Source organism: Struthio camelus, chromosome 28 (genome assembly GCF_040807025.1).
Source record: "Struthio camelus isolate bStrCam1 chromosome 28, bStrCam1.hap1, whole genome shotgun sequence".
Lineage (NCBI taxonomy): Eukaryota > Metazoa > Chordata > Aves > Struthioniformes > Struthionidae > Struthio > Struthio camelus.
In genome coordinates this window covers 4,610,210-4,631,113 of record NC_090969.1, presented here as the reverse complement: position 1 = coordinate 4,631,113, position 20,904 = coordinate 4,610,210, and the positions used below count along the sequence as shown (strand labels likewise).

Below are 20,904 nucleotides of genomic sequence, written 5' to 3'. Positions count from 1 at the left end.
TCCCACCTCCTCACCTTGCCACACACACACACAACACGCACCCCTACTCAAACACCTCCTCTGCACCACCACCAACACACCCCTCCTCTCCCCTCCACATACAACCTCCCCCTGCAACACCCAACGCACCCACCACAACACCTAACACACTCTCCCCAGACCTCCCTAAACCAAACCTTGCCACCACCCACCTGCGAGCTGCTGCCTGCGCTTGTCCACTCCATGGGCTGGGCTGTGCTGCCTGACGACACCCCAGCGCTCTTCGCCGCCTGCACAACACAACCACCCATTTCCACACAAAGCCACACACAAAGCCCCTCCAACACACACTGCCTCTTCCCTCCCATCTCCTGCCACACCACAACGCCAACAAACACATTGCCACGCCTGCCCGCAACAAACCCTCTCCTCCTCTCCTCCACTCCACACAACCAAAGGCACACAAGCCTGCACACACTACCTCCTTCCAAGCTCGCTCTTCCAAGACCACCTCCCAGCGCCCCCTCTTTCCTCACCCTCACACACCCTGCACCAGCCACCCTTCCCCGTGTCCTGCCCAACACACAGGCCTCCTCCCACCTCCACCACGCCTGCCCACGGGGACCCCGCCTCACTCCACCCACCTCTCACCCCTTTGCCCTTCATGCCTCCTACACTACCTAGCCTACACACACCTCCTCACCTCTCCTCTCCCTCCTCCTCCTCCTCCAACAACCAGGACGCACCCACCTTCCCCCATCCTCACCTGCCCTCCACCACCTCCGCACACAGACACTCCCCTTCCCACTCACCCACCACACCCTCCAACACACTCCCCCCACAAACCCTCCGCCCCACACCCCTCACAACCCACCCCCCACACCACCACAACAACACCCAACAACAACCCCCACAGCCACAACAACAAAACACACCCCACTACACACACAGCCCCACTCCACAACAACCCCTCCAGCCCTCTCACCCTCCATTCACACCTTGCCCCACACACCCACACTCTTTCTACACCTCCTCCTCCCCTTCCTCCACTCACACACCCTTCCCAAGCTCTACTCTCCCCTGACCCACGCACACACTCACCTATCAACCTCCCACCTGCTTCACACCTCCTCACCTTGCCACACACACACAACACGCACCCCTACTCAAACACCTCCTCTGCACCACCAACAACACACCCTTCCTCTCCCCTCCACATACAACCTCCCCCTGCAACACCCAACGCACCCACCACAACACCTAACACACTCTCCCCAGACCTCCCTAAACCAAACCTTGCCACCACCCACCTGCGAGCTGCTGCCTGCGCTTGTCCACTCCATCGGCTGGGCTGTGCTGCCTGATGACAGCCTAGTTCTTTTCGCTGCCTGCACAACACAACCACCCATTTCCACACAAAGCCACACACAAAGCCCCACCAACACACACTGCCTCTTCCCTCCCATCTCCTGCCACACCACAACGCCAACAAACACATTCCCACGCCTGCCCGCAACAAACCCTCTCCTCCTCTCCTCCACTCCACACAACCAAAGGCACACAAGCCTGCACACACTACCTCCTTCCAAGCTCGCTCTTCCAAGACCACCTCCCAGCGCCCCCTCTTTCCTCACCCTCACACACCCTGCACCAGCCACCCTTCCCCGTGTCCTGCCCAACACACAGGCCTCCTCCCACCTCCACCACGCCTGCCCACGGGGACCCCGCCTCACTCCACCCACCTCTCACCCCTTTGCCCTTCATGCCTCCTACACTACCTAGCCTACACACACCTCCTCACCTCTCCTCTCCCTCCTCCTCCTCCTCCAACAACTAGGACGCAACCACCTTCCCCCATTCTCACCTGCCCTCCACCACCTCCGCACACAGACACTCCCCTTCCCACTTACCCTCCACACCCTCCAACACCCTTCCCCCACAAACCCTCCGCCCCACACCCCTCACAACCAACCCCACACACCACCACAACACCCAACAACAACCCCCACAGCCACAACAACAAAACACACCCCACTACACACACAGCCCCACTCCACAACAACCCCTCCAGCCCTCTCACCCTCCATTCACACCTTGCCCCACACACCCACACTCTTTCTACACCTCCTCCTCCCCTTCCTCCACTCACACACCCTTCCCAAGCTCTACTCTCCCCTGACCCACGCACACACTCACCTATCAACCTCCCACCTGCTTCCCACCTCCTCACCTTGCCACACACACACACAACACGCACCCCTACTCAAACACCTCCTCTGCACCACCAACAACACACCCTTCCTCTCCCCTCCACATACAACCTCCCCCTGCAACACCCAACGCACCCACCACAACACCTAACACACTCTCCCCAGACCTCCCTAAACAAAACCTTGCCACCACCCACCTGCGAGCTGCTGCCTGCGCTTGTCCACTCCATGGGCTGGGCTGTGCTGCCTGATGACACCCCAGCGCTCTTCGCCGCCTGCACAACACAACCACCCATTTCCACACAAAGCCACACACAAAGCCCCTCCAACACACACTGCCTCTTCCCTCCCATCTCCTGCCACACCACAACGCCAACAAACATTCCCACTCTGATCCCGTCATGGACTCATCAACTCTCATCCCATTTTCTCTTACTGCCCACAGATAAGGATGGACACATGACACATAGTCCACCTTTCTCTTCCAAAGTTCACTCCTCCTCAGGACTACACACTTTTATCACATCCCTCTAGATACATCACCTCTCTGCCACCATCCCTTCTCTCTCCTTTGCAATCTACTCCAGCAGGTTGCAAGTCAGAAATTTTAGTAGCCACAGCCCACATCCCTCCTTTTCCCCACAAGCTCATTTTTAGTGCATAGCTGCAAGCTTCAATAGCCCAACAGAAAAGCAGTTATTGATTCTCACTTCTCGCAATGCCACTAGCTATTTCTCGTAGACACCAGCATTTCATCTAGCCCACAGCTTGCCCTCACACAGTGTAATGGCGTCCTCTGAAATACCTGCTCTTGGAATTGGTCTTTATGGGGAAATCTCCTCTGCAGAGTTGGCAGTGAAGGACAATGGAGAGAAGAGAGAGGTCACCAAGTTCCTCTCCCCACATGGTCACTTATGACCTGTGTCCTCAGGCAGTCCTTCCCCCTTCCCTCACTCCCCTCTTCCTTTGGCTGCATTGCAGTAACTTGTGTACTAGGAGCCTGAGCCCCTTCCCCAAAGCTCAGCCCAAGCTCTCTTGAAGGCCTGAGCCTAGCTGGTCTTACATGCTGCCCTGCTCTCCTCACCTTGACTAACTCGCCAGGACTCCCAGGACAGCCTTTCCCTGCTCTAGACTCTCTCCTTGCTTTGGTAGGGAACCAGACAGGGGGTTTACTGGGCCCCTTCATCTTTTCCTCTTGAGCGTAAGAAACAGGCTGCTTGTTCTGCTCATGCTCAGTTTTGCAGCCTGCACACTCCTGGCTCTGGGGGTTCCTCCTAGGCAGTCCTCTCTAGGGTTTTACTAATTGACTCTTCTTTACAGCGCTCCCTGTCTTGAAATGAGCTAGGTACAGCCAAGCTCTGGTTGCTTCCCACTCTGCTAGTCTCATGTTAAGCCCAGCTGCGCTCACCACCCCAGAGTGACTCTCCCCACTACCTCTCCAACTAGAGCCTGTGCAACCATCCAGACCAAGGCCACCACGGTATTTTCTCACTGCTTCCCCGACCACCTGGTGGAGGAAGTAGCCCTTTACAAGCAGGACACACACCACCTCTGAAGGCATCGGCTCCTGACAGGGCCTCTCGCCTACTAGCCAAGCATCACAGGACGTCAGTGCTGCCTCCGGGCCTTCTCCCCTCCGGCCTGCACAAGCCCTTTGCATTAGGCGGCCCACCTGGGACCTCAGCCAGCCCTGCCAGGCCCTGGTCAGGCTCTCCCCCTCCTCCTCAGCCCAGGACGAAGGCCAGCGCACAAAAGCCTGCCGCCTGCCCTGTCTGCTGGCAAAGGGCAGAGAGGCACGCCTGCCTCTGCTTCACCCAGCACCTACAACTGCGTCACCACTGAGCAATGCACCCATACGCCCCTGTGGCTCTCCCTTCACCTGCAGGTCAGGCATGGCTAGCAGCCCACAGGCTTTGTCTCCCTTGGCCAGGGCAGTTGCAAGCAGTTCAGGATCTAATGACAAGGTCTTTTTCCTCTGCATCTCCAAGAGCCCCTGCCCTAAGTACCTTCTCCCAAAACTCCCCCACACCAGCTGACCATCTGCAGTGCAGCCTCTCTCCAACACCCCCAGAACATCAGGCAACGGTTCACCTTCAGGATTTTAACCCACAAAAGACTCCAGGCTCTCACCCACACATTCCCCTCCAGGCTGCAGGCTCCCCGGGGGCCGGGACCAGCTCCCCAGCAGCCACAGCCCCTCCCTAGTCCCATCCCCCACGGTCCAGTGCAGACTGCCCAGGCCAGGCCAGCTCCTCCTTCGCCTCCACCACATCCACCCTGGGAGCTGCTCCCCAAGGCCGTGGGGAAAGTGGAAAGGTTCACAGGGAAACGAGCAGCCCAACCTCAGCTCTCCCCACCTCACCTCCATCATCCCCTGCCCCAACAGCCCCCTCTTGCAGGCCTGCCTCCCCTCCCACCCACCCTGCAGGCCTCCCCCACACCAGCCCCAGGCCTACCTGCCCGAGCTGGCCGGCCCTGCTGCGCACCCGGCCCCTTCTCCCCTGGCCAACGCCGGGGAGGCGATGGGCCTCCGCCTTCCCTCCTCCACGCCTGGGCATCCTGAGCAGCACACACCGATAGCCACCGACCGTGGGGAGAACCGCTCTGGCACAGAGATCCAACGGCCGGAGCCCCGGGTGCATCTGTGTTCCCATGGCGATAACGGTCCCTCGGGATGGAAGCGGAAGGGGGAGCAGAAGGGGGCCGCCCCGGGGGCTGGGGGAGATGGCCCTGCTGGACTCACCCCAGCACTGCCCGCCCCGCCTGCAGGCACCAACCCTGGCGGCAGCCAGCACTTGCTGGGAGGGCGTTCACATCTCCCCCTTGTTTCCCCGCTGCTCTCCCAAACATGTTTTCTTTTGGGTGCAGCAGTTTGGCCCTGAGATTTGCAGGAGGACAGGGGTGCCCCCAGTGCTGCCCTCATGCTCAGACAGCAGGAGGCTGGGCTACAACGGGGCCCATCTTTCCCTTTCCCCACCAAAGCCCCCGGGCTGGGACCTCACCTGGGCACGTGTTGGTGCTCCCCAACCAGCCTGGGTTACTGATACTGTGCACTGGAGCCAGAGCTTTAGGGGCACCGTGCAAGGCAGCTGGACGCTTGGTGCTGCCCGTGCAGGCAGGCCCCTCTGCGCTGCTCCCACGGGGCCTCCTGGGCAGCAGCTCTGCGCTCAAGCCCAGAGGCGGCAAAACAAGGCAGAGCCCCAGCGCTGAGCCTGGCCACAGCTGGTCTCTGCTGGCCCCTCTCCTCAGCCCTGGCCCTCGGCTGTGCAGCAGCACAGTGCTGCCCCTCAGGCTCCTGCAGGGGCTGGGGACCCCCTGCCGCGGGCCAGGCCCCGGCTGCTGGAGCCAGCCCGCGGCCAGAGCTGGTCGGTGCCTCCCGGCCGGCAGGCAGGGCCCTGGGCCAGCACGGCCACAGCCAAGGCCCGGCCCTGCCGGCCGCAGCGGGAGGGCTGCCGAGCCCCGGGACGGCCACGGGGCCGGGGCAGAGGGCGCGAGAGGACGCTGCCCTGCCCTGGGCGCAGCAGGACGCTGCCGCCGGCTCCGGCACCCCGGCCGTCCCCAGGGCCCCCAGGCCGGCGCCAGGGCCGGCGTCAGCACAGGCCCCGGGGCTGCTCCCCGGCACCCGGCCCGGCCCCCGGGTGCAGGGCACCCAGGAGCCCCGGCCCCTGCGGCAGAGCCCAGCCCCTGCCGGCAGCCGCCCGGCCCCGCGGCCCCGCACTGCCCGGGCACTAGGGGCCCCCGGGCTGCCCCCAGGCCCCGCCACGACCCGCCCTCCCGCCACAACATGGCGCCCCAGCGGGGAACTGCCCAGGCCTCACATGGCCCAAGGGTTGCCACAGCAACGCCCCAGTGCTGCCCTCCTGGTGGCTGAGGAGAGCAGGAGGGCGGGGCTGGGTGTGATGGATGGCTCTGCCAGCCAATCCGAGTCCAGCACGGGGGAGGGGAGGGAGCGGTGGGGCCTGGTGTGGGGGAGAGAAGAGGGAGGAGAGAGAGGGAGCGAGGGGGGCGAGAGGGGAAAAGGGTGCAAGAGAGAAGGGGAAGAGGTGAGGGAGAGCAGCAGGAGAGAGGGAGCGGGAGGGAGAGCGGGTGCGAGCGGGTCGGGGGGGCGGCGGGTGCGTGGAAATGCCGGCGGGTGCCCTGGCGCTGGGGCGGGGGCAGCGGGGCTGGCGGCGGGGCTGCTTTGGCCCAGGAGCTGCCGACGGGGCTGGTGGGGCTGTGACCACGGGACAGAGCGGCCTGGGCCAGAGGGGAGCTGGCCACCAGTGCGACGGGCCACCCTGCCCCGGCCCCGTCCGCCGGGGCGGCTCACTGGGGTGTTGGGTGCAAGAAACTTTGCCCCTGTGGCAGCTCTGAGACCCATTGGAAAGCGTTTCCCTGAGCTGCTGCTGCCCCCGCAGCCCCCAGGTGCTGCCCAGAGCTGCGTTTGGGAGCTCCTGGGCAAAGGCTGACCAGGTGGCTGGTGTGCTCGCGAGGTGCCCTTCCCCATGTTCTCTTTTGTTTGGAAAATTGCATTTTGGCATGGCTCTGAGAGAGGCTGTCCCCATACGTCACGCCGTGCCCCAGCCATTGTTCTTGCTCCATGCCTCTTGCTTTGCCCTGAGAGCTGGGACCCTGGAAGCAGCCTGCAGGGTGTTTCCAGAACAGCTCTGTAGGTGTAAGCAGTTTTGGTTTTGGTGGGACAGGAGGCCCTGCTGCCTTCAGTTTCATGATCACTGCTCCCACGCAGTCACAGAATCACTGAATCACAGAACTGTGGAGGTTGGAGGGGACCTCTGGAGATCATCTAGTCCAACCCCCCTGCTCAAGCAAGGCCATCTCGAGCCCGTTGCCCAGGATTGTGTCCAGATGGCTTTTGAGTATCTCCAGGGAAGGAGACTGCACAGCCTCTCTGGGCAACCTGTGCCAGTGCTCCGTCACCCTCCCAGTCCAGAAGTTTTTCCTCTTGTGCACATGGAACTGCCTGTGGTTCAGTTTGTGCCTGTTGCCTCTTGTCCTGTCGCTGGGCACCACGGAGAAGAGTCTGGCCCCATCCCCTCGACACCCTCCCTTCAGAGACTTGTACACATTGATGAGATCCCTTCTCAGTCTTCTCTTCTCCAGGCTCCACAGGCCCAGCTCTCTCAGCCTTTCTTCAGAGGACAGATGCTCCGGGTGGCCCCTCATCATCTTTGTGGCCCTCCGCTGGACTCTCTCCAGTAGCGCCATGTCTCTCTTGTCCTGGGGAGCCCAGAATTGGACACAGAGCTCCAGGTGAGGCCTCCCCAGGGCTGAGGAGAGGGGGAGCAGCTTGGTCATGGTGAACCCTGTTACCAAGAGGCAAGGACACCATGTGTGCACTTCAGACTAGAGACATGCTGGCATAGATAGCAGGGGGCAGTGCAATGGTGAAATGGGGTTCCCACCCACAGAGCAAACCCTGCAGAGCCCAGGGCCAGCAGGAACCAGAGGTGGGCTGTGCAGGAATGGCAGGAGAGGGCTTTGCTGAGCAAATGACCTCTGCAGCACCTTGGTGCCTGTGACAGACTTGAAGTGGTCTCTGGGAAGGCCAAGGTGTGCCTGAGGAAGTCCCTGGGCCTGGACAGCCTGCAAGCCAGCTGCCCTGTGGATGTCCCTGATGATATCAGGGATGCCCTGCACAGTCCCTGATGATATCATCTGGGGCTGAGAAGAGGTTCAGGGGAAGGAAAGCTGGAAGATTTATTTACGAGTGCAGGGACATGAGTGGAGAGCTTGGTGTGCTGTGCTTCGCATTGATGAAGCACACTTGGCTGTAGATGGGGTGGACTTGGCCTAAAGGCAGAGGTGGGATTAAGTTGTTTGGGCCCAGGTAGGAAATCTGAGATGCCCTGGGCACTTCCCCAGCAGCCACTCCAAAAGGGCATGGTTTTTCTGTAGGTCCCACGCTGTATCTGCTCGAAACGTGTGGTTGTGCTGGACACCCTAGACATTCAACATGGCCCCTTCCAGCCTCTTTTTAGGTCTTAAGGCAAGAGTCTGCACTGAATTCCATTAGCTGTTTGCACTGTAGGGATCTGCATGTGCCTCAGCTTCATAGTAAGTGGCGAGAGCTCTCGTAGTAGTAGGCATTGAGGGTCATTTCAGATGAGCACCTGGCCCCCACTTGATGCTCTAGAAGGATGTGGTCTCACAGTTGCTCCATCAGAGCAAGCAGGCACTGGCACATGCCTTGGACCACCTCTGTCTCTTCTCACGTCACTAGGTGCTTGTGTGCGGGTGACTGAGACCCACTGCAGGTCCTGCCATGCAGCTTTGTCCGTGACCCTGAGGTGCCCAAGTCCCTCTCTCTAACTTCTGGGGCTCTGGGCAATGCAGTGTCAGGGCTTGGAATGAGCCAAGCTGGGCTGCAAGCTGCTCTCCAGAAGGCCACAGGTCTCCCATTGCATCTCTGCATCATCTAGGAACGTCATGGAGAAGCCACCTAGGTATTAAGGCCATGAAAATGCTGCTGGGCAGCAGGTTGTGGGCAGCTGAAATGAGCCCGATGTCTTCCTGGCTAGAAGGGGAACGTTGAGACCCACCTCAGATGCTCGGAGAAAGGCTGGTGAGTGTGTTGATCTGCACTTTGGAAGGGGATTCCTCTGCTCTCAGCAGTGTCATTCCTCTTTAGGGCAACATGGGTGCAATTGTCCTCCACCTCAGAGGTGTGAGCACAGGGCAGCTGGGAACAAGACAGATGGACAGGCCAGCTCTCCTCACCCTGCACTAAAGCCAGAGTGAATCCTTTTGCCTCTCAGGAATCCCAGCTGTTCGCTCTGAGTGCAGGAGCAATGCTGAGGATGTCTATCTCCTCCTGGCAAACTCAGCTGGCACAAACTGGAGCTCAAGCCTTGCAGCTCAATGGCAGTCCTTCCGAGATGCGTGTGTTATAAAGGACCCCAGGCATTCACCACTGAGTCAGAGTCAGACTCTCATACGATCGTTTGTTTCAGCTCGAGCTGGGTGCCTCCAAAGAGGGACCCAGAACAAAGACATTCTGGGCTAATTATACTCCTTCCAGTCTTATTTCCCTGCCTGCCAGTGACAGTCTCTTCCAGTCTTCTTTCCTGAGTTGCTGGTCTCTTTCCTTGTGAATGGTTCGTGCCTACATCCCAGGACGGTTGCTGTGTTCCTGCTTCACAGTGCCGTATCTTATCTGGAGGTTAACCGTGACCTCTGTCCATTGTGTGCTGTATGTTGGAGGGCTGATTCTGGCTGGTTCTGCAGTTGTTGTGCCAACAGTAGCCCACAGGTTTGGTTAAAGTTCAAGCTTAGGCCTGCAGGCCTAAATTTTAGGAGGAAGTTTCTCGTTTGCTCCCCAGCGAGGACTTCTCACCCGGGCTTTTTGCTAGTGACTTTACCACTAGTCGTTTGTACGTGCCGAGGTCATGGTCAATCACTTGGGAAAGCGGAGGGCGAAGGTCCTGCCACCTTCCCCCCCACCTCCCCCCCAACTAGAGTCAAACCATCCACCTCACAAAGTGGCCGTACAGCTGCCTCTTGCCTTCGTGGTATAAATAGACCTCAGTGTCTACTGATCAGCATATATTAATTCAGTATGTAACAGCAGGGCTTGTGTCTTTCGCAATAACTACCACACACAGAGGTGTAAGAGGATTATGAGCAGTAAAGAGAACAATGTTGATGCTAGCAATATCACTACCGGGTGAAGCATAAGGTTAAAAATTCCTGTTGCTGTTAGTGACCATTCAGAAAGAGTTCCTCACTAATGATGTTCTTTTGATTTTTCTTTTGTACTGGTTTAGTGTAGAATTGGACTGCAGCTGCTGTAGAGATGTAATAGGAGCTGAGTAATTCCAGTTGCATCCCAGGATTCCAGGAAAGTTACGGATACAAATCTTTGGGTGATTGCTTGCATCTACAGCAATAGTATTTATGATTATAAAATGACAAAGGGTTCTCATACAAACACATCAGACAAGGCAATCGAGTTAAATTACAAATCAATGTTTCAGAAAACCAAACAGAGAGAAGCAAAAGCTTTATCATTATGCCACAAGTCACAAGTCACTTGAAAAGGCGCCAAGGTGTTGCTGGGTTGTTAAGAAAGCCTTTCTGCACTGATTTGGTTTGGAGACTCAAGAACTGAGATGCAGCTGTGCTTTTGCAGCCAGGCACTAATTCATTAAGCGCAAAGCATAGGCATTCCTCTTTTTCGATTGTAATCCCGTTCCCAATAGTGCATTAAGACAAACAAGAAGTTATGTTAGCATTTTTAGTTATTGAAGGCAGAACCCTGAAGGAGATAAGCCAGCCTTAACTAGCATAATCCTTCTGTTAAGCAAACATGAAGATGGTACTGCTCTTTTGGAAGTTTGTCTGCACCTCTTGAAAAAGCAGGTATCTCCCTAAGAGACAGCATCTCGAAGATGTACACAATATGCTAAACATTTCTCTCTCCTCAGAGTTTTTGGATTCCCCTGTCTCTAGTCATTGTGAATACTGTCCACCCTCCCGAGCTGATCCGCTTCCCTGGGGGCTCCTTACTCCTGGGGACCTTCTTGGACAGAGGGGACCTTCTCTCTGCCTACGTCCTACATTTCCACAGAAATAACATTCCGGTCCCTCACTGTCTCCCCATCTTCTCCTGTCTCCTTCTTGTCCTTGCCCTTGGCATTGTCCTAGCCTTCCTCGGCCTCCTCTGTCTCTTCTTCTACCCCTTCCTCTAATTTGCAAGTTCCGTCCTGAAGCTGCTGCTAAGAGATTAGCCTCTTCTTGTTTTTCCTTTTTCCGTTCCTTTGCTTGCTTCACTTTCTGTTTCTCCTCTCTCCCGTCATAGACCAATACTGCTACACTTGAAATCCTTTGTGAAGTTTGCCTTGCCACCCTGGCATGTGCTCCTTCAACTATTTCGGGCTCTCCGGAGTGGCCTGATGGACAAAGACACTAATGGCTAGTGCATCATTCCAGTTCTGGAAAGTCATTCCCCCATAGTTCAACAAGGCTTGCCCTAGTCGTCCCCAAAAATCCCTGGCCTCTTTGTCCAAGCTCTGTCTACGCTCCTGCACTTTAGTCCAATCCACTCCTAATTTCCTACATGCTCTAATAGCTTCTACCAAGTTCCGGAGTCCTGTCTGGCAAGTGACTCTGTCCCCTGCGTTACTGTAATCCCAATTTGGATCGTTTGCTGGCTAACGATTTCTGTTTCCCCCAGTCTGTTGTACAAACTTTGCCTCTTTATTAACTATTTTATCTCGCTCGTTTGGTCAGAACAACTCTCTCAAGAGTACTTGGGTGTCCCGCCAGTTTGGATTATACCCAGTGCATATATATTAGAAAACAGCTGAGCGCTCCTTTCCGCATCCTCCCTCAACCTGGCCATTTTGCTTGCCCACAATGCTCAATCACTCGGACTCCAGGGCTGGCTAGTGAATACATGCAGTACCACGTGAGGGGGGTTAGCTCCCCCCACAGCACTCGGTTGTAATGCTGCTGCATTAGGTAAAACATTAGAAACCATAGGATGGAGTCCTGCCACGGGAGGAGGGGAAGTCTGAGTAAGGCAAGGAGAGGGACAGATAGAGAGATCTTCAGGAGGCACCACCGGAGGAGTGTAAGGCGGAGCAGTAGCTCCTGGGGAGTTATTTGGGACACCTATATCTGCTGCAGCAAGAGTAGTTTTACACAGGGTGCCATTTGTCCTCCTTGGATATCGCCGGTCCCGTGCTCAGTTATTCCACACATACCAATAATCCATTCAGTGAGGATTTTCATCTTCCAATATACGTCATAGCATAGCGAATTTCGTAGAGTCGAAGGCTCCTTCTTTGGGTTAACCCCCACATTAATTGTCAGATGGACAATCATCCTGACATCAAGTGACAGCTAGCTTTTTGCATAACTTTACTGTACTGCCTTTTGTCTTCTTTTTTCCTTTTCCTTTTCTAATTTTGGACGTTTGGAGCCAAGAGGGTCCAATGGTGATTGGCTACACTCCCATCTGGGGTGCCAAAGTGCTGTGGAAACACTTTGACCCTAGGTGTCCGAGGAGCAGAGCCTCACGCACATCTAGCAGCAAAATTTGATTTATGTAACTGATGCTGCAGCATAGTAACTGCTGGAGCTGGGTGCCTCCAGGGAGGGACCCTGAACAAAGAAATCCTGGAGTAATTAGACCCCTTACAGTTTTATTTCCCACCTGCCAGGGAAGGTCTCCCCCAATCCTCTTTACTGAGTCTTCTTTACTCTCCTTCTGGTTGGTGTCGCTCTCGTTCTGCTTGGTCTTGGCCTTCAGCCCAGGCTCGTTGCCATGTCCTTGTTCCCCACAGTCCCTTATCTCCTCAGAGGTCAACCCCAACCCACGTGCATCCCATCTTGTCTCCTGCAGTCTACTTCGTAGCCTCATGAGCTAGGTGTGTATCTTTATTAGCTGCTTTTAATGGGTTTGGCAGTTACATCCTCAGCAATGATTCTGGAGTTCATGGACGGTTCGGCCTTGAGGCCAGCATGCGCAGGGTAGGCAGTGGTGATAGAAACAGAGCTGCATGTCATACCCCAGCTCTCCCCTTCCACCTGAGATGCAAGCCCTGAAGACAGCAGGGGCCTGCTCTTGCCCTGGGGTGACTGGAGAGGGCAGGGGAGGCCAAAGCTTTTCTCCCACTTTCCCTTGGCTATTGTAGGCCAGTAGAGCAGTTGACGCTTTGCAGCAAAACCAAAGTGTGTCAGGCTGCTCTATGCTGGCCTGGGATATTGGAACGAGTGGACACCCCGTCCCACCCAGGACAAGCCAGATTCTTGCAGGCAGCAACTTTTGCCCCTTGCCTTTGGCTCCCTAAAAAAAGAACACTCACTCTGGCTGAGGAAACGGGGCTGTATCTTTGCGGGAAGTACAACAAAGCCATGAAGTGGTAGCACAACAGGGGCTGTGCTTGAGGAGTTGAGCTGTCCTGTGGTGGCGGGAGATGCCAGCAATGAGCCAGACCTTCCAGCACACTTGCGTGTGTCCGTGCTGTGCAGCACCATGGCATTGGCACAGCTGCGTCAGCTCTGCTCAAACGGAGTCACCTCCTGGCGGGAGGGTGCCACCTCACCCATGCTCTCTGGAGCCAGGGACACAGTGCTCCGAGGTGGAATCTTGATGCTCTCCTTGGCACCCTCAGGTTCATGATGGTCTGTGACACCAGGCAACGGACTAAAGGTTCAGCATCATTTTCCAGGGGCTGGAGGGCTGCGAGAGAAAGGCACCGAGCTGAGAACAGACTCCCACCTTTGCAGAGATCCCAGGAATCCCCCGCCAGGCAGGGCCAGCCCCACTCAGCTCTTCCCATGGGGAGGAGGCAGCAGGTAGGACAAATGGATCAGCTGGCACTTGCCGGTTGGCCAAGCCCCAGATGCCCCCCAAATACCCCCTGCTCTCCCCCACATACGGACACAGAGCCTTCCTCGCCTGGGGCAGGCCAGTGAACTGGAGCTCACTTCCCAGCCTCCTCCCTCCTCCCTGCCAGGGCTGCCTGACACAGCGCTGCTCTCACTCACCAGTGCACATCTCCTGCACCTTCTCCTTTCTCCGCTTCTTCACTTGCTGCCCGATGAGCCCTAGGCAAACACCTCCGCTCACCCCTCATACTCCTCACCAAGCCCCGAGCAGCACAGCTCCCATCTGGCCTTGCCAGCTTGGCCATGAAGCCTCCTCCCCTTGAGCAAGGCTGGCCCCAGCCCCGTCCCCAGGGTCCCCAGGGTGCAGGACCCAGGGACGGTGGGAGGGACTGAAGACCCTCCTGTGTGCCCGTCTGGGTGGGCAGGCATGGCCCTGGGCTTGTGGCTCACCAATGAACCTCACAGCTGCCTCCCGCAAGGATGCGTCCGGGTTCTCCAGGTATGGCAGGCTCAGGCACAGGTGTTGCTCTGCTCTGCTCCTGTCCCTCAGCAGCTGCAGACAGCACAAGGACAGGGGGTTGGCACCGAGCCTCCCCAGAAGGCCAGGCCTGTCCCTCCTCCCTGCTCCGGCCTCCTCTTCCTTCCTGTTCACGCCTCCCAGCTAGAAGCTGGCTGGTAGCCAGGTTCAGAGGGAGCAGAGGGCAGAGCGGGGCCTGTGGGTGCTGAGATCCCCGCCATGCTTCTGCCAAGGCCCAGCCAGGCCAGGGGCCCCTTCAGCACCCCAGCGGGCACTTAGAGCAGAGGGCCCTGCAGCACAGCCCAGCACAGCGGGGGCTCTGGGCTGCAGCAGTGCGTGAGGGGCACAGTTGTGCACCCTGCACACTGGCCATGGTGGCAGGCCTCGTCCCGCCGGGGCCCCGGGGGCTTTGGCCACGTCCTTACCACGTACTCCCCGATCTTCCACGTCTCCGCTCTTCTGGCCAGCTGCTTGAGCTCCTCCCACTTCAGGAACTGTGCAGCACTGACCAGGGCTTCCTGAGAGGCCTGCAGAGCAACAGAGACCAAGAGATGCCACCGCAGCCACAGCAGGACACCCTGGGTCCCCCTCGTCTTGGCAAGGCTCCCAGCCTTTCCCAGCCCCAAATGGCAAGACGCAGCGTGCCACTAGGTCTGGCCCTCCCTGAAGGCAGAGGCAGCTCTGCCTTGTCCTTCGGCACACAGGAAGCTGCACCTCATGCTGCCATGCGTTCCAAGGCACACTTGGCAGCAGCCCTTGCCTTGCTGCTCACCTCCACCCACGGCATGTCAGCATTGCTTCCCCAAAACACTGCTCCCTACCTGGGCCACTCTCTGCACCTTGTCACTCACGTGGAGGAAGAGCGGCACCAGGCTCCTCTGTGCATGCTGCTTCAGGTTCCATTTGTTCTTCCCCACCACAATCTCCAGCAGGTCTTTGAAGAGGAGGATGGAGAGCTCTCGCACTCTGCTGTCTTCCTGCGGGCAGGGAGGAGAGGAGGGGAGGCCTCAGCAACGACTCCAGGAACGGGGCCCGACAAGAGCGTTTGCTGTTGTAAGGCCTCGTCCTCTCTGGGCACAACTGTCCCCCAGCCCGGCCAGAGGTCGGAGCTGAGGACAAGCCTCTGCTGAGGCAGCCTGGACAATGAGGGTTGTCGGCGGCAGCAGCACGACAAGCTTCCCTGGGCTCTGTCTCCCTCTCCCTCTGGAGGGAGCTTCTTGGATTTCCCGAGGGCTCCATCAGGGCCCCCGCACAGAAAAGGACAGAAAGGGACAGCCCCGGGGCACAGCCTCTCCCTCACTCTCTAGCCTGCTCCTGCTTCTCTGCTCATCACTGCCCCAGGCCACGGCCGAGAGCAGACAGGGGGCTGGTTTGCTCTACTCCCACAGCCCAGGACACCAAGGCCAGCACAGGCCGTGGGCTGAGAACCACAGGGCAAAAGGTTTCCTGACACACAGCAGGGCCTGTGCGGGGACGTGCCAACAGGCACATATGCAGAGGGGCACACAGCACCCAGACCACGCATACGGACCCCCAGACACACCAGCAGAGCCCCGGCTCTCCCACCAGCCTTACGTCATCAAAGCGTGGCAGAAGCTTCTTGGCCAGCTGCAGAACAATCGGGTTGGAGCCCTTCTGTTCCAGGTAGCTGAGGATGTTTCTCAGCAGCATCAGGCTTCCCACACACACTTCCCTGCAAGCATGCTGCAGCCACTCCATGCTGTCTGGGAGCAGGCTCTGCATTCTCCTTTTCTGTGGGAAACACACAACTTTCTTTGTGGGAAGCAAGGACAGACCCCCCCCACCCAAAAGTGCTCTGTGTGCTCTTTTCCCATCAGGGCTCAGTGGCCAGGGCCAGGGCTCTGCACACACACAGGCCTTGGGCACAGAGGCTGCAGTGCAGGGCACAGATCTCCAAGGGGGCCCTCAGCAGGCACTGGCCTCTGTAAGGACAAAAGCTGCTGCCTCAAGGCCCAGGAGCACCTGGCTGCGTTTGCCCGGCCCTGTGCTCCAGCTCATTGTCCCTCTCCCGGATCTTCCCAGTGGGCATTGGTGCCTTTCTCCTTGTGCAGCACGGCCAAGGGCCTGGCATGACACTTGGGGCAGATGAATGGGGCAGCGGAGACTTGGGAGCAGCTACCGCACCTCCGGATTGCCAGCAAAGTCCAAGCCACTCTCTGACCCAGTGTCTCCTGTCAAGCCCCAGGCTGCCAGCACGGCTTCACCCGCCTGCCCCCCTCCTCACCATCTTGGGTCTCTTCAACAGAGTCACGAGGCCTCTGAACGCCAGTCTGCACATCTCCAGGCTCTCACTCTGCACATAACTCTGGACGAGTGGCAGGACCTCCTCATCCATGTCAGCAAGGTCAGGGCATTCCAGCAGCTGAAATGCACTCAGCACTGAAAGACTGGCAGAGCCGGCAGGACTGCCTGCAGCGTGCAGCTCTCCATCCCACCCACCATCCAGGGCAAGGGCACCAGGCCCTCACAAAGCTCAGCCCAAACACAGCAGGCATTGTGCAGACACCCCTGGGCCCTGCTCCCAGCCCTGCACCTCATGGCACGCTGCACACACCGCTCGCCTCCTCCTCCCGTCCCCTGAACCCTCTGCAGCCTCTTGTTCTCATCCCTTGGAGGAGCAATTGAACACACAGAGAACTGCCACAAAGGAGGCACAAAATACAAGTGCTTACGAGTGGTCGCCCAGCAGAAACGAGCCAAGGCCGGGGCTACTAACAGGAGCGTATGCATTGCCCCAGCTCCATTCACCAGCATCACCCCACACGCATGTGCACAAGCGAGCTACAGCATTTAGAGGCCCCTCCAGAGAGGCACCGCTTGCCATGAGGCCCACCTCGACAAAGAAAGCCATGACGGGCAGCTGATGAAACTGGTCCTCCCTCCTCAGAAGCCTTGCCAGCTGGTGGAAGATCCAGCAACGCAGGTGACTGGGAGCCCCCCTCATCGCTCTGTCAGAGGCAAGAAGGCAGTGCTGGGCCTCAGGTGAGCAGGCAAACCTCCTCTGGCATCTCTCTGCCCTCTCGAGCCATGTCCCTCCAGCACAGGGCAAGGCAGGCCAAGGCAGTGCTTGGCACGCAGCTCCTGCAGCCAGCGGCATTTCATCATGGAGCACTGCTCTTGCCCTACCACACCTTGCCATTAGAAAGCCAGCGTCAGTCATCATTACGTTCCTTTTGGTGGGAGACCGGAGAAACAGCCTTCCTGCCCAGGCGGCATGGCCTGCCCACACATCCCCGCTCCTGCCCGCTTTGGATTCCTGTGCCCCTGGGCCCTCCCCATGTTCTCCTGTGCCTCTTGCACCTTTCCTGGGGCTCTGCCCTCGGGGGCACTGCAGGCACACCGTCCCCAGTGCTCTCGGTCATGTGAGCCCAGGCCCCACAGGACGGCACTCCAGGCCTTTGGGAGGGGACCACTCCTGCACGCGACCCTCTCCCACAGCTCCTAACACCACCTGCTCCCCCAGCAGCTCTCCAAGCTGGGCAGCATGGCAGCTCCCAGGGCCCTTCTGCTGGGCGAGCCCTTGCCACAAGGGCTGAGGCTGCAGCCCCTTTCTTGGAGAACTGGCGCTCCCCCTCCCCCAACAAGAAGCACAAGGGGTGGCACACCCCACATCCAGGGAAGAGGTGCTGGGCCACAGCAGGCCGGAAAGGGCTCAACCTGGCCAGCACCACCACTCCCTTCTGGGAGGTGTCCGCATGCAGAAATAGGTCCCAGCCACCCTTCCTCTCAACAGCCACGGCTATGGTCTCATAGTGAGCACAGCGCAGCAGACTTTTCATGGCCTGCACGGCGCACCTGCATGCACAGCAAAGCCCAGGTCATACTGGCAGCCTGGCCCTGCCTCCAGGTGCAGCGCAGAGACAGGGCCACCGGGATCGAGCACCTGACGTGGCTGGTGGGACGGGACTCATCCCCTTGGCATTCCCTCAAAAACATATTTGCTTCCTGGTGGCTGAACTCTGCTGTGAAGACCATCTGCAAGAGCAGCGCCAGGAAGAGCTGGGGGAAAAACGCCTTCACCGCCTCTGGGCAGACGGGCTCCCGGACGATCTCACACAGTGCCCTCGTTGCCTGCAGAAAACACCCAGACACACCTCGCACTCCCGAGCAGCCCCTGGCATGCTTCCACAGCCCTCGAGGTGGGAGGCTCGGGCACAGCCTTGGAGCATGGGAAATGCAGATGGAGGCCTCAGCCTGGCTGCCTGACCAGGGCCAGCACCCGCAGGCTCTTTGGCCTCAGCTCCTGGTTGTACACAGTGAGCCTTCCTGCCTCAGCATGACCATCACCTCGGCAGGCTTCGTGTAGCGTGCACGCTCTGCCAGGCTCCCTGTCCCAGGCCGTGCTGCCTGCCCAGGTTTTGCAGGAGCCCTACTCCTGCCCCTCACCTTGCCCCGAACCTTACCCTGGCTTTCCAGCCTGCTGAGCAAGGTCGGCGGATGCAGGGACAGGGTATGCAGGATGGACATTTCCTGGGCATGGCCAGCCTGGCTGTTTGTGTGCAGAGAGGCCAGGCAGCACTTGGCAGCCCTGTGCGCTGGCGCAGTCAGAGGCCTGGCACTGGGCATGTTGTATCCATGGGCCCAGGAGAGGTCCCTGCTTGGGGACACTCCGGCAGGGGAGAGGGCGAGAGGGGGCCTAGAGAGGCAGGCACCAGCCTGGGGGCACGGGAGGCCTCGTCCCCTGACTCATGGCCAGCGGAAGGATGCAGTTGTTGTCCCTGTTGGAGCTGGACTGCTTGTGCAGTGGCCACTCCTCCAGCAAGCTCAGCAGCTCCCGCAGCATGTCCAGCGCAAGCATCGGCTTATCCATCAGCACCTTCCACATGCTCACGGCAGTGCTGCAGGCCAAGAGCGCTCTGTCAGTGGTGCCTCCTTGGCCGCAGCACCGTAGCCTGGGCCAGCCCTGGAGGTCCCCAGCTGTGTGCCAGCCCTGCCCCTGCCCACCCCCTCCTCGCTGAGAGCCCCAAGAGGGTCCTGCCCAGGCAGGCACGACGTGACCAAGCTGAAGCCCCTTGCACCATGGCCCAGGAGAGCCAGGAGCAGGTGCTGTGCTGGGTAGCAGCACCATGGGGCATGTGGCCAGAGGGCCACCAGGGCAAGGCAGGATGCTTGGGAGCAGGCTCACAGTGCACTGGCTCTGCAGGCAACCCTAGCTTGCTGGTGGCCAGCAGGCTGCAGCTGCTGCTGGGACTCTTGGAGCCAAGCCTCTGGCTAGTCCCCGCTCAGCGACAGTGGGAGACACAGCAGTGAGAGCGGGGCTGCTACCACGCAGCAACCAGTACTCTAGGTGCCACTCAGAGCTGCTTCCTTCTCCACCACCACCTCCGTACCAACCCCAAGGCCCCCTCAGCCCCACTCATTAGGCATCCCTTTGCTCATCCACGTCTCCTCAGGACCCCATGGCCAACAGTCCCAGCAAGGGAAGTGCTCCTCACCCTCACGATCACGCTGATGTTGCTCGTCCACAAAAGGCAGAGCTCATTGTCGGCTTCCCTCTCCTTCTGGGGCTCCACATACTCTGGATCATCCTGCAACATCGCCCGGCCTGAACAGCAGCAGAAAGACACAGTGGTCAGGAGGAGTCATGGAGAGCTGCAGGTGGCAGACTCATGGCGTCAGAGAGCAACCAGCCTGGCAGAGACAAAGGGCATGCCAGGAATGTATGGGGAGCAAGATTCCCAGGGAGGGTCGGGGCCTATTCCAGGGCAGAGAAGGGCAGTTGCTTCAAAGGGTACTAAAAGCCCCACGGATTTGATTGGACTTTCCAGTGGGAAGCCCGACACAAGCCGTAGCCCCTGAGCAGGGGCTGCTGAGCATTTTCCAGGCCAGTGGTATCCAGGACAGGTACTAACAGCCTGCTCCCCTGCTCCTACATCAGCCGTGCCTCCTGCTCCTTTGCCTCACTGAGCAGAGGGGCCAAGGCAGTGCGATGCCTTCCCCGGCCTTGCCAGCATGGCCGCGTGCAGAAGCACACAGCCCAGCACTGCTTCTCTTACGTCTTCACTGCACAATGAATCTGAAGAGGCAATGGAGAGCATCCAAGGCCCCACACTTGGTCTCCGCGTCCTCGTATGCACAGCAAAGGATGAGGCAGCCCACCAGCTGTCCCAGCATTGGCATGGGACAGCAGTGCCTTCCCATAGCAGGCAGGGCTCTCATCCACTCCTCCAAAGGGGTGCCACATCGGCGGAAGGCGGGTGGGACAGGTAGAAGGGCTGACGGGAGGCAGTCACCACCAAAGCCCTGAAGCCAAGACTCTGCCCAGGCATGGATCCCAGGGGAGCCAAAGCTCTCGACGGCCCTGCAGGCCTTGCCTGCCAAAGCAGCAGCCCAGCACAGGCAGCACTGCCAGGCTGCGGCTCACATCATGCTCCGTGCGCACTGCTCCCCTGCACAGGGCTGGGGGCACAGCTGGCTCCTGCGACAAAGGGACTGCAGAGAAAAGCCCATGGAGAGAGCGCCAAAGAGCTTTGCTTCAGGGCAGAGCCTTGCTCACTGCCTTAACCTGTGCCCACGCTTCCCTCCGAGGGACCCCTGAGCTGCACGGTGCTCTGGGCTGCTGCAAAGGGCCAAAGCGGGGGCTGCACGGTGCTTGGCTCCTCACCTCCAGCGAGGAAGAGTTGGCCAGCAACTTGCTCAGCCTCCCAATCCTCCCCACGGCCCTCTCACGCACAGCTGCTCTCTCCGTCTTGCTGAAGGGCAGCAGCATCTGCAAGGAGAAAGGCTACTGCTCTGCCCGGGGAGCTGACGTCCACTCCAGCAGAAGCAGCTCTGCTAAGCGCCTGCCTGCAGTCCTACAGTGCACCAAGGCTTCCTCGGAGCTACAGCCAAGCCTGGAATGGC

The 20,904-nt window shown here is 58.9% G+C and overlaps 1 protein-coding gene and 1 long non-coding RNA gene across 3 annotated transcripts; both read right to left on the bottom strand.

Annotated features, from left to right (window-relative positions):
• Window positions 1-13,154: 13,154 nt before the first annotated feature.
• Window positions 13,155-18,461, bottom strand: LOC138062575 (maestro heat-like repeat-containing protein family member 7). 2 transcript variants are annotated; one of them, XM_068921347.1, is made up of 8 exons: window positions 16,895-18,461; window positions 16,286-16,423; window positions 15,616-15,792; window positions 14,892-15,017; window positions 14,466-14,567; window positions 13,974-14,076; window positions 13,683-13,742; window positions 13,155-13,374 (listed from the first exon to the last, which is right to left on the bottom strand). In XM_068921347.1, the coding sequence occupies exons 1-8, from the start codon at window positions 17,222-17,224 to the stop codon at window positions 13,208-13,210; spliced, it is 1,203 nt and encodes a 400-aa protein (XP_068777448.1). In that variant the 5' UTR covers window positions 17,225-18,461; the 3' UTR covers window positions 13,155-13,207. The 2 variants fall into 2 exon arrangements, with proteins under 2 accessions (XP_068777448.1, XP_068777449.1); XM_068921348.1 differs by having other exon boundaries at window positions 14,862-15,017; window positions 16,286-18,461.
• Window positions 18,462-18,633: 172 nt separating this feature from the next.
• Window positions 18,634-20,775, bottom strand: LOC138062660 (uncharacterized). Its single transcript, XR_011136570.1, has 3 exons — window positions 20,666-20,775; window positions 19,497-19,606; window positions 18,634-18,899 (listed from the first exon to the last, which is right to left on the bottom strand). It is a non-coding gene; the product is annotated as an uncharacterized lncRNA (long non-coding RNA).
• Window positions 20,776-20,904: the final 129 nt, after the last annotated feature.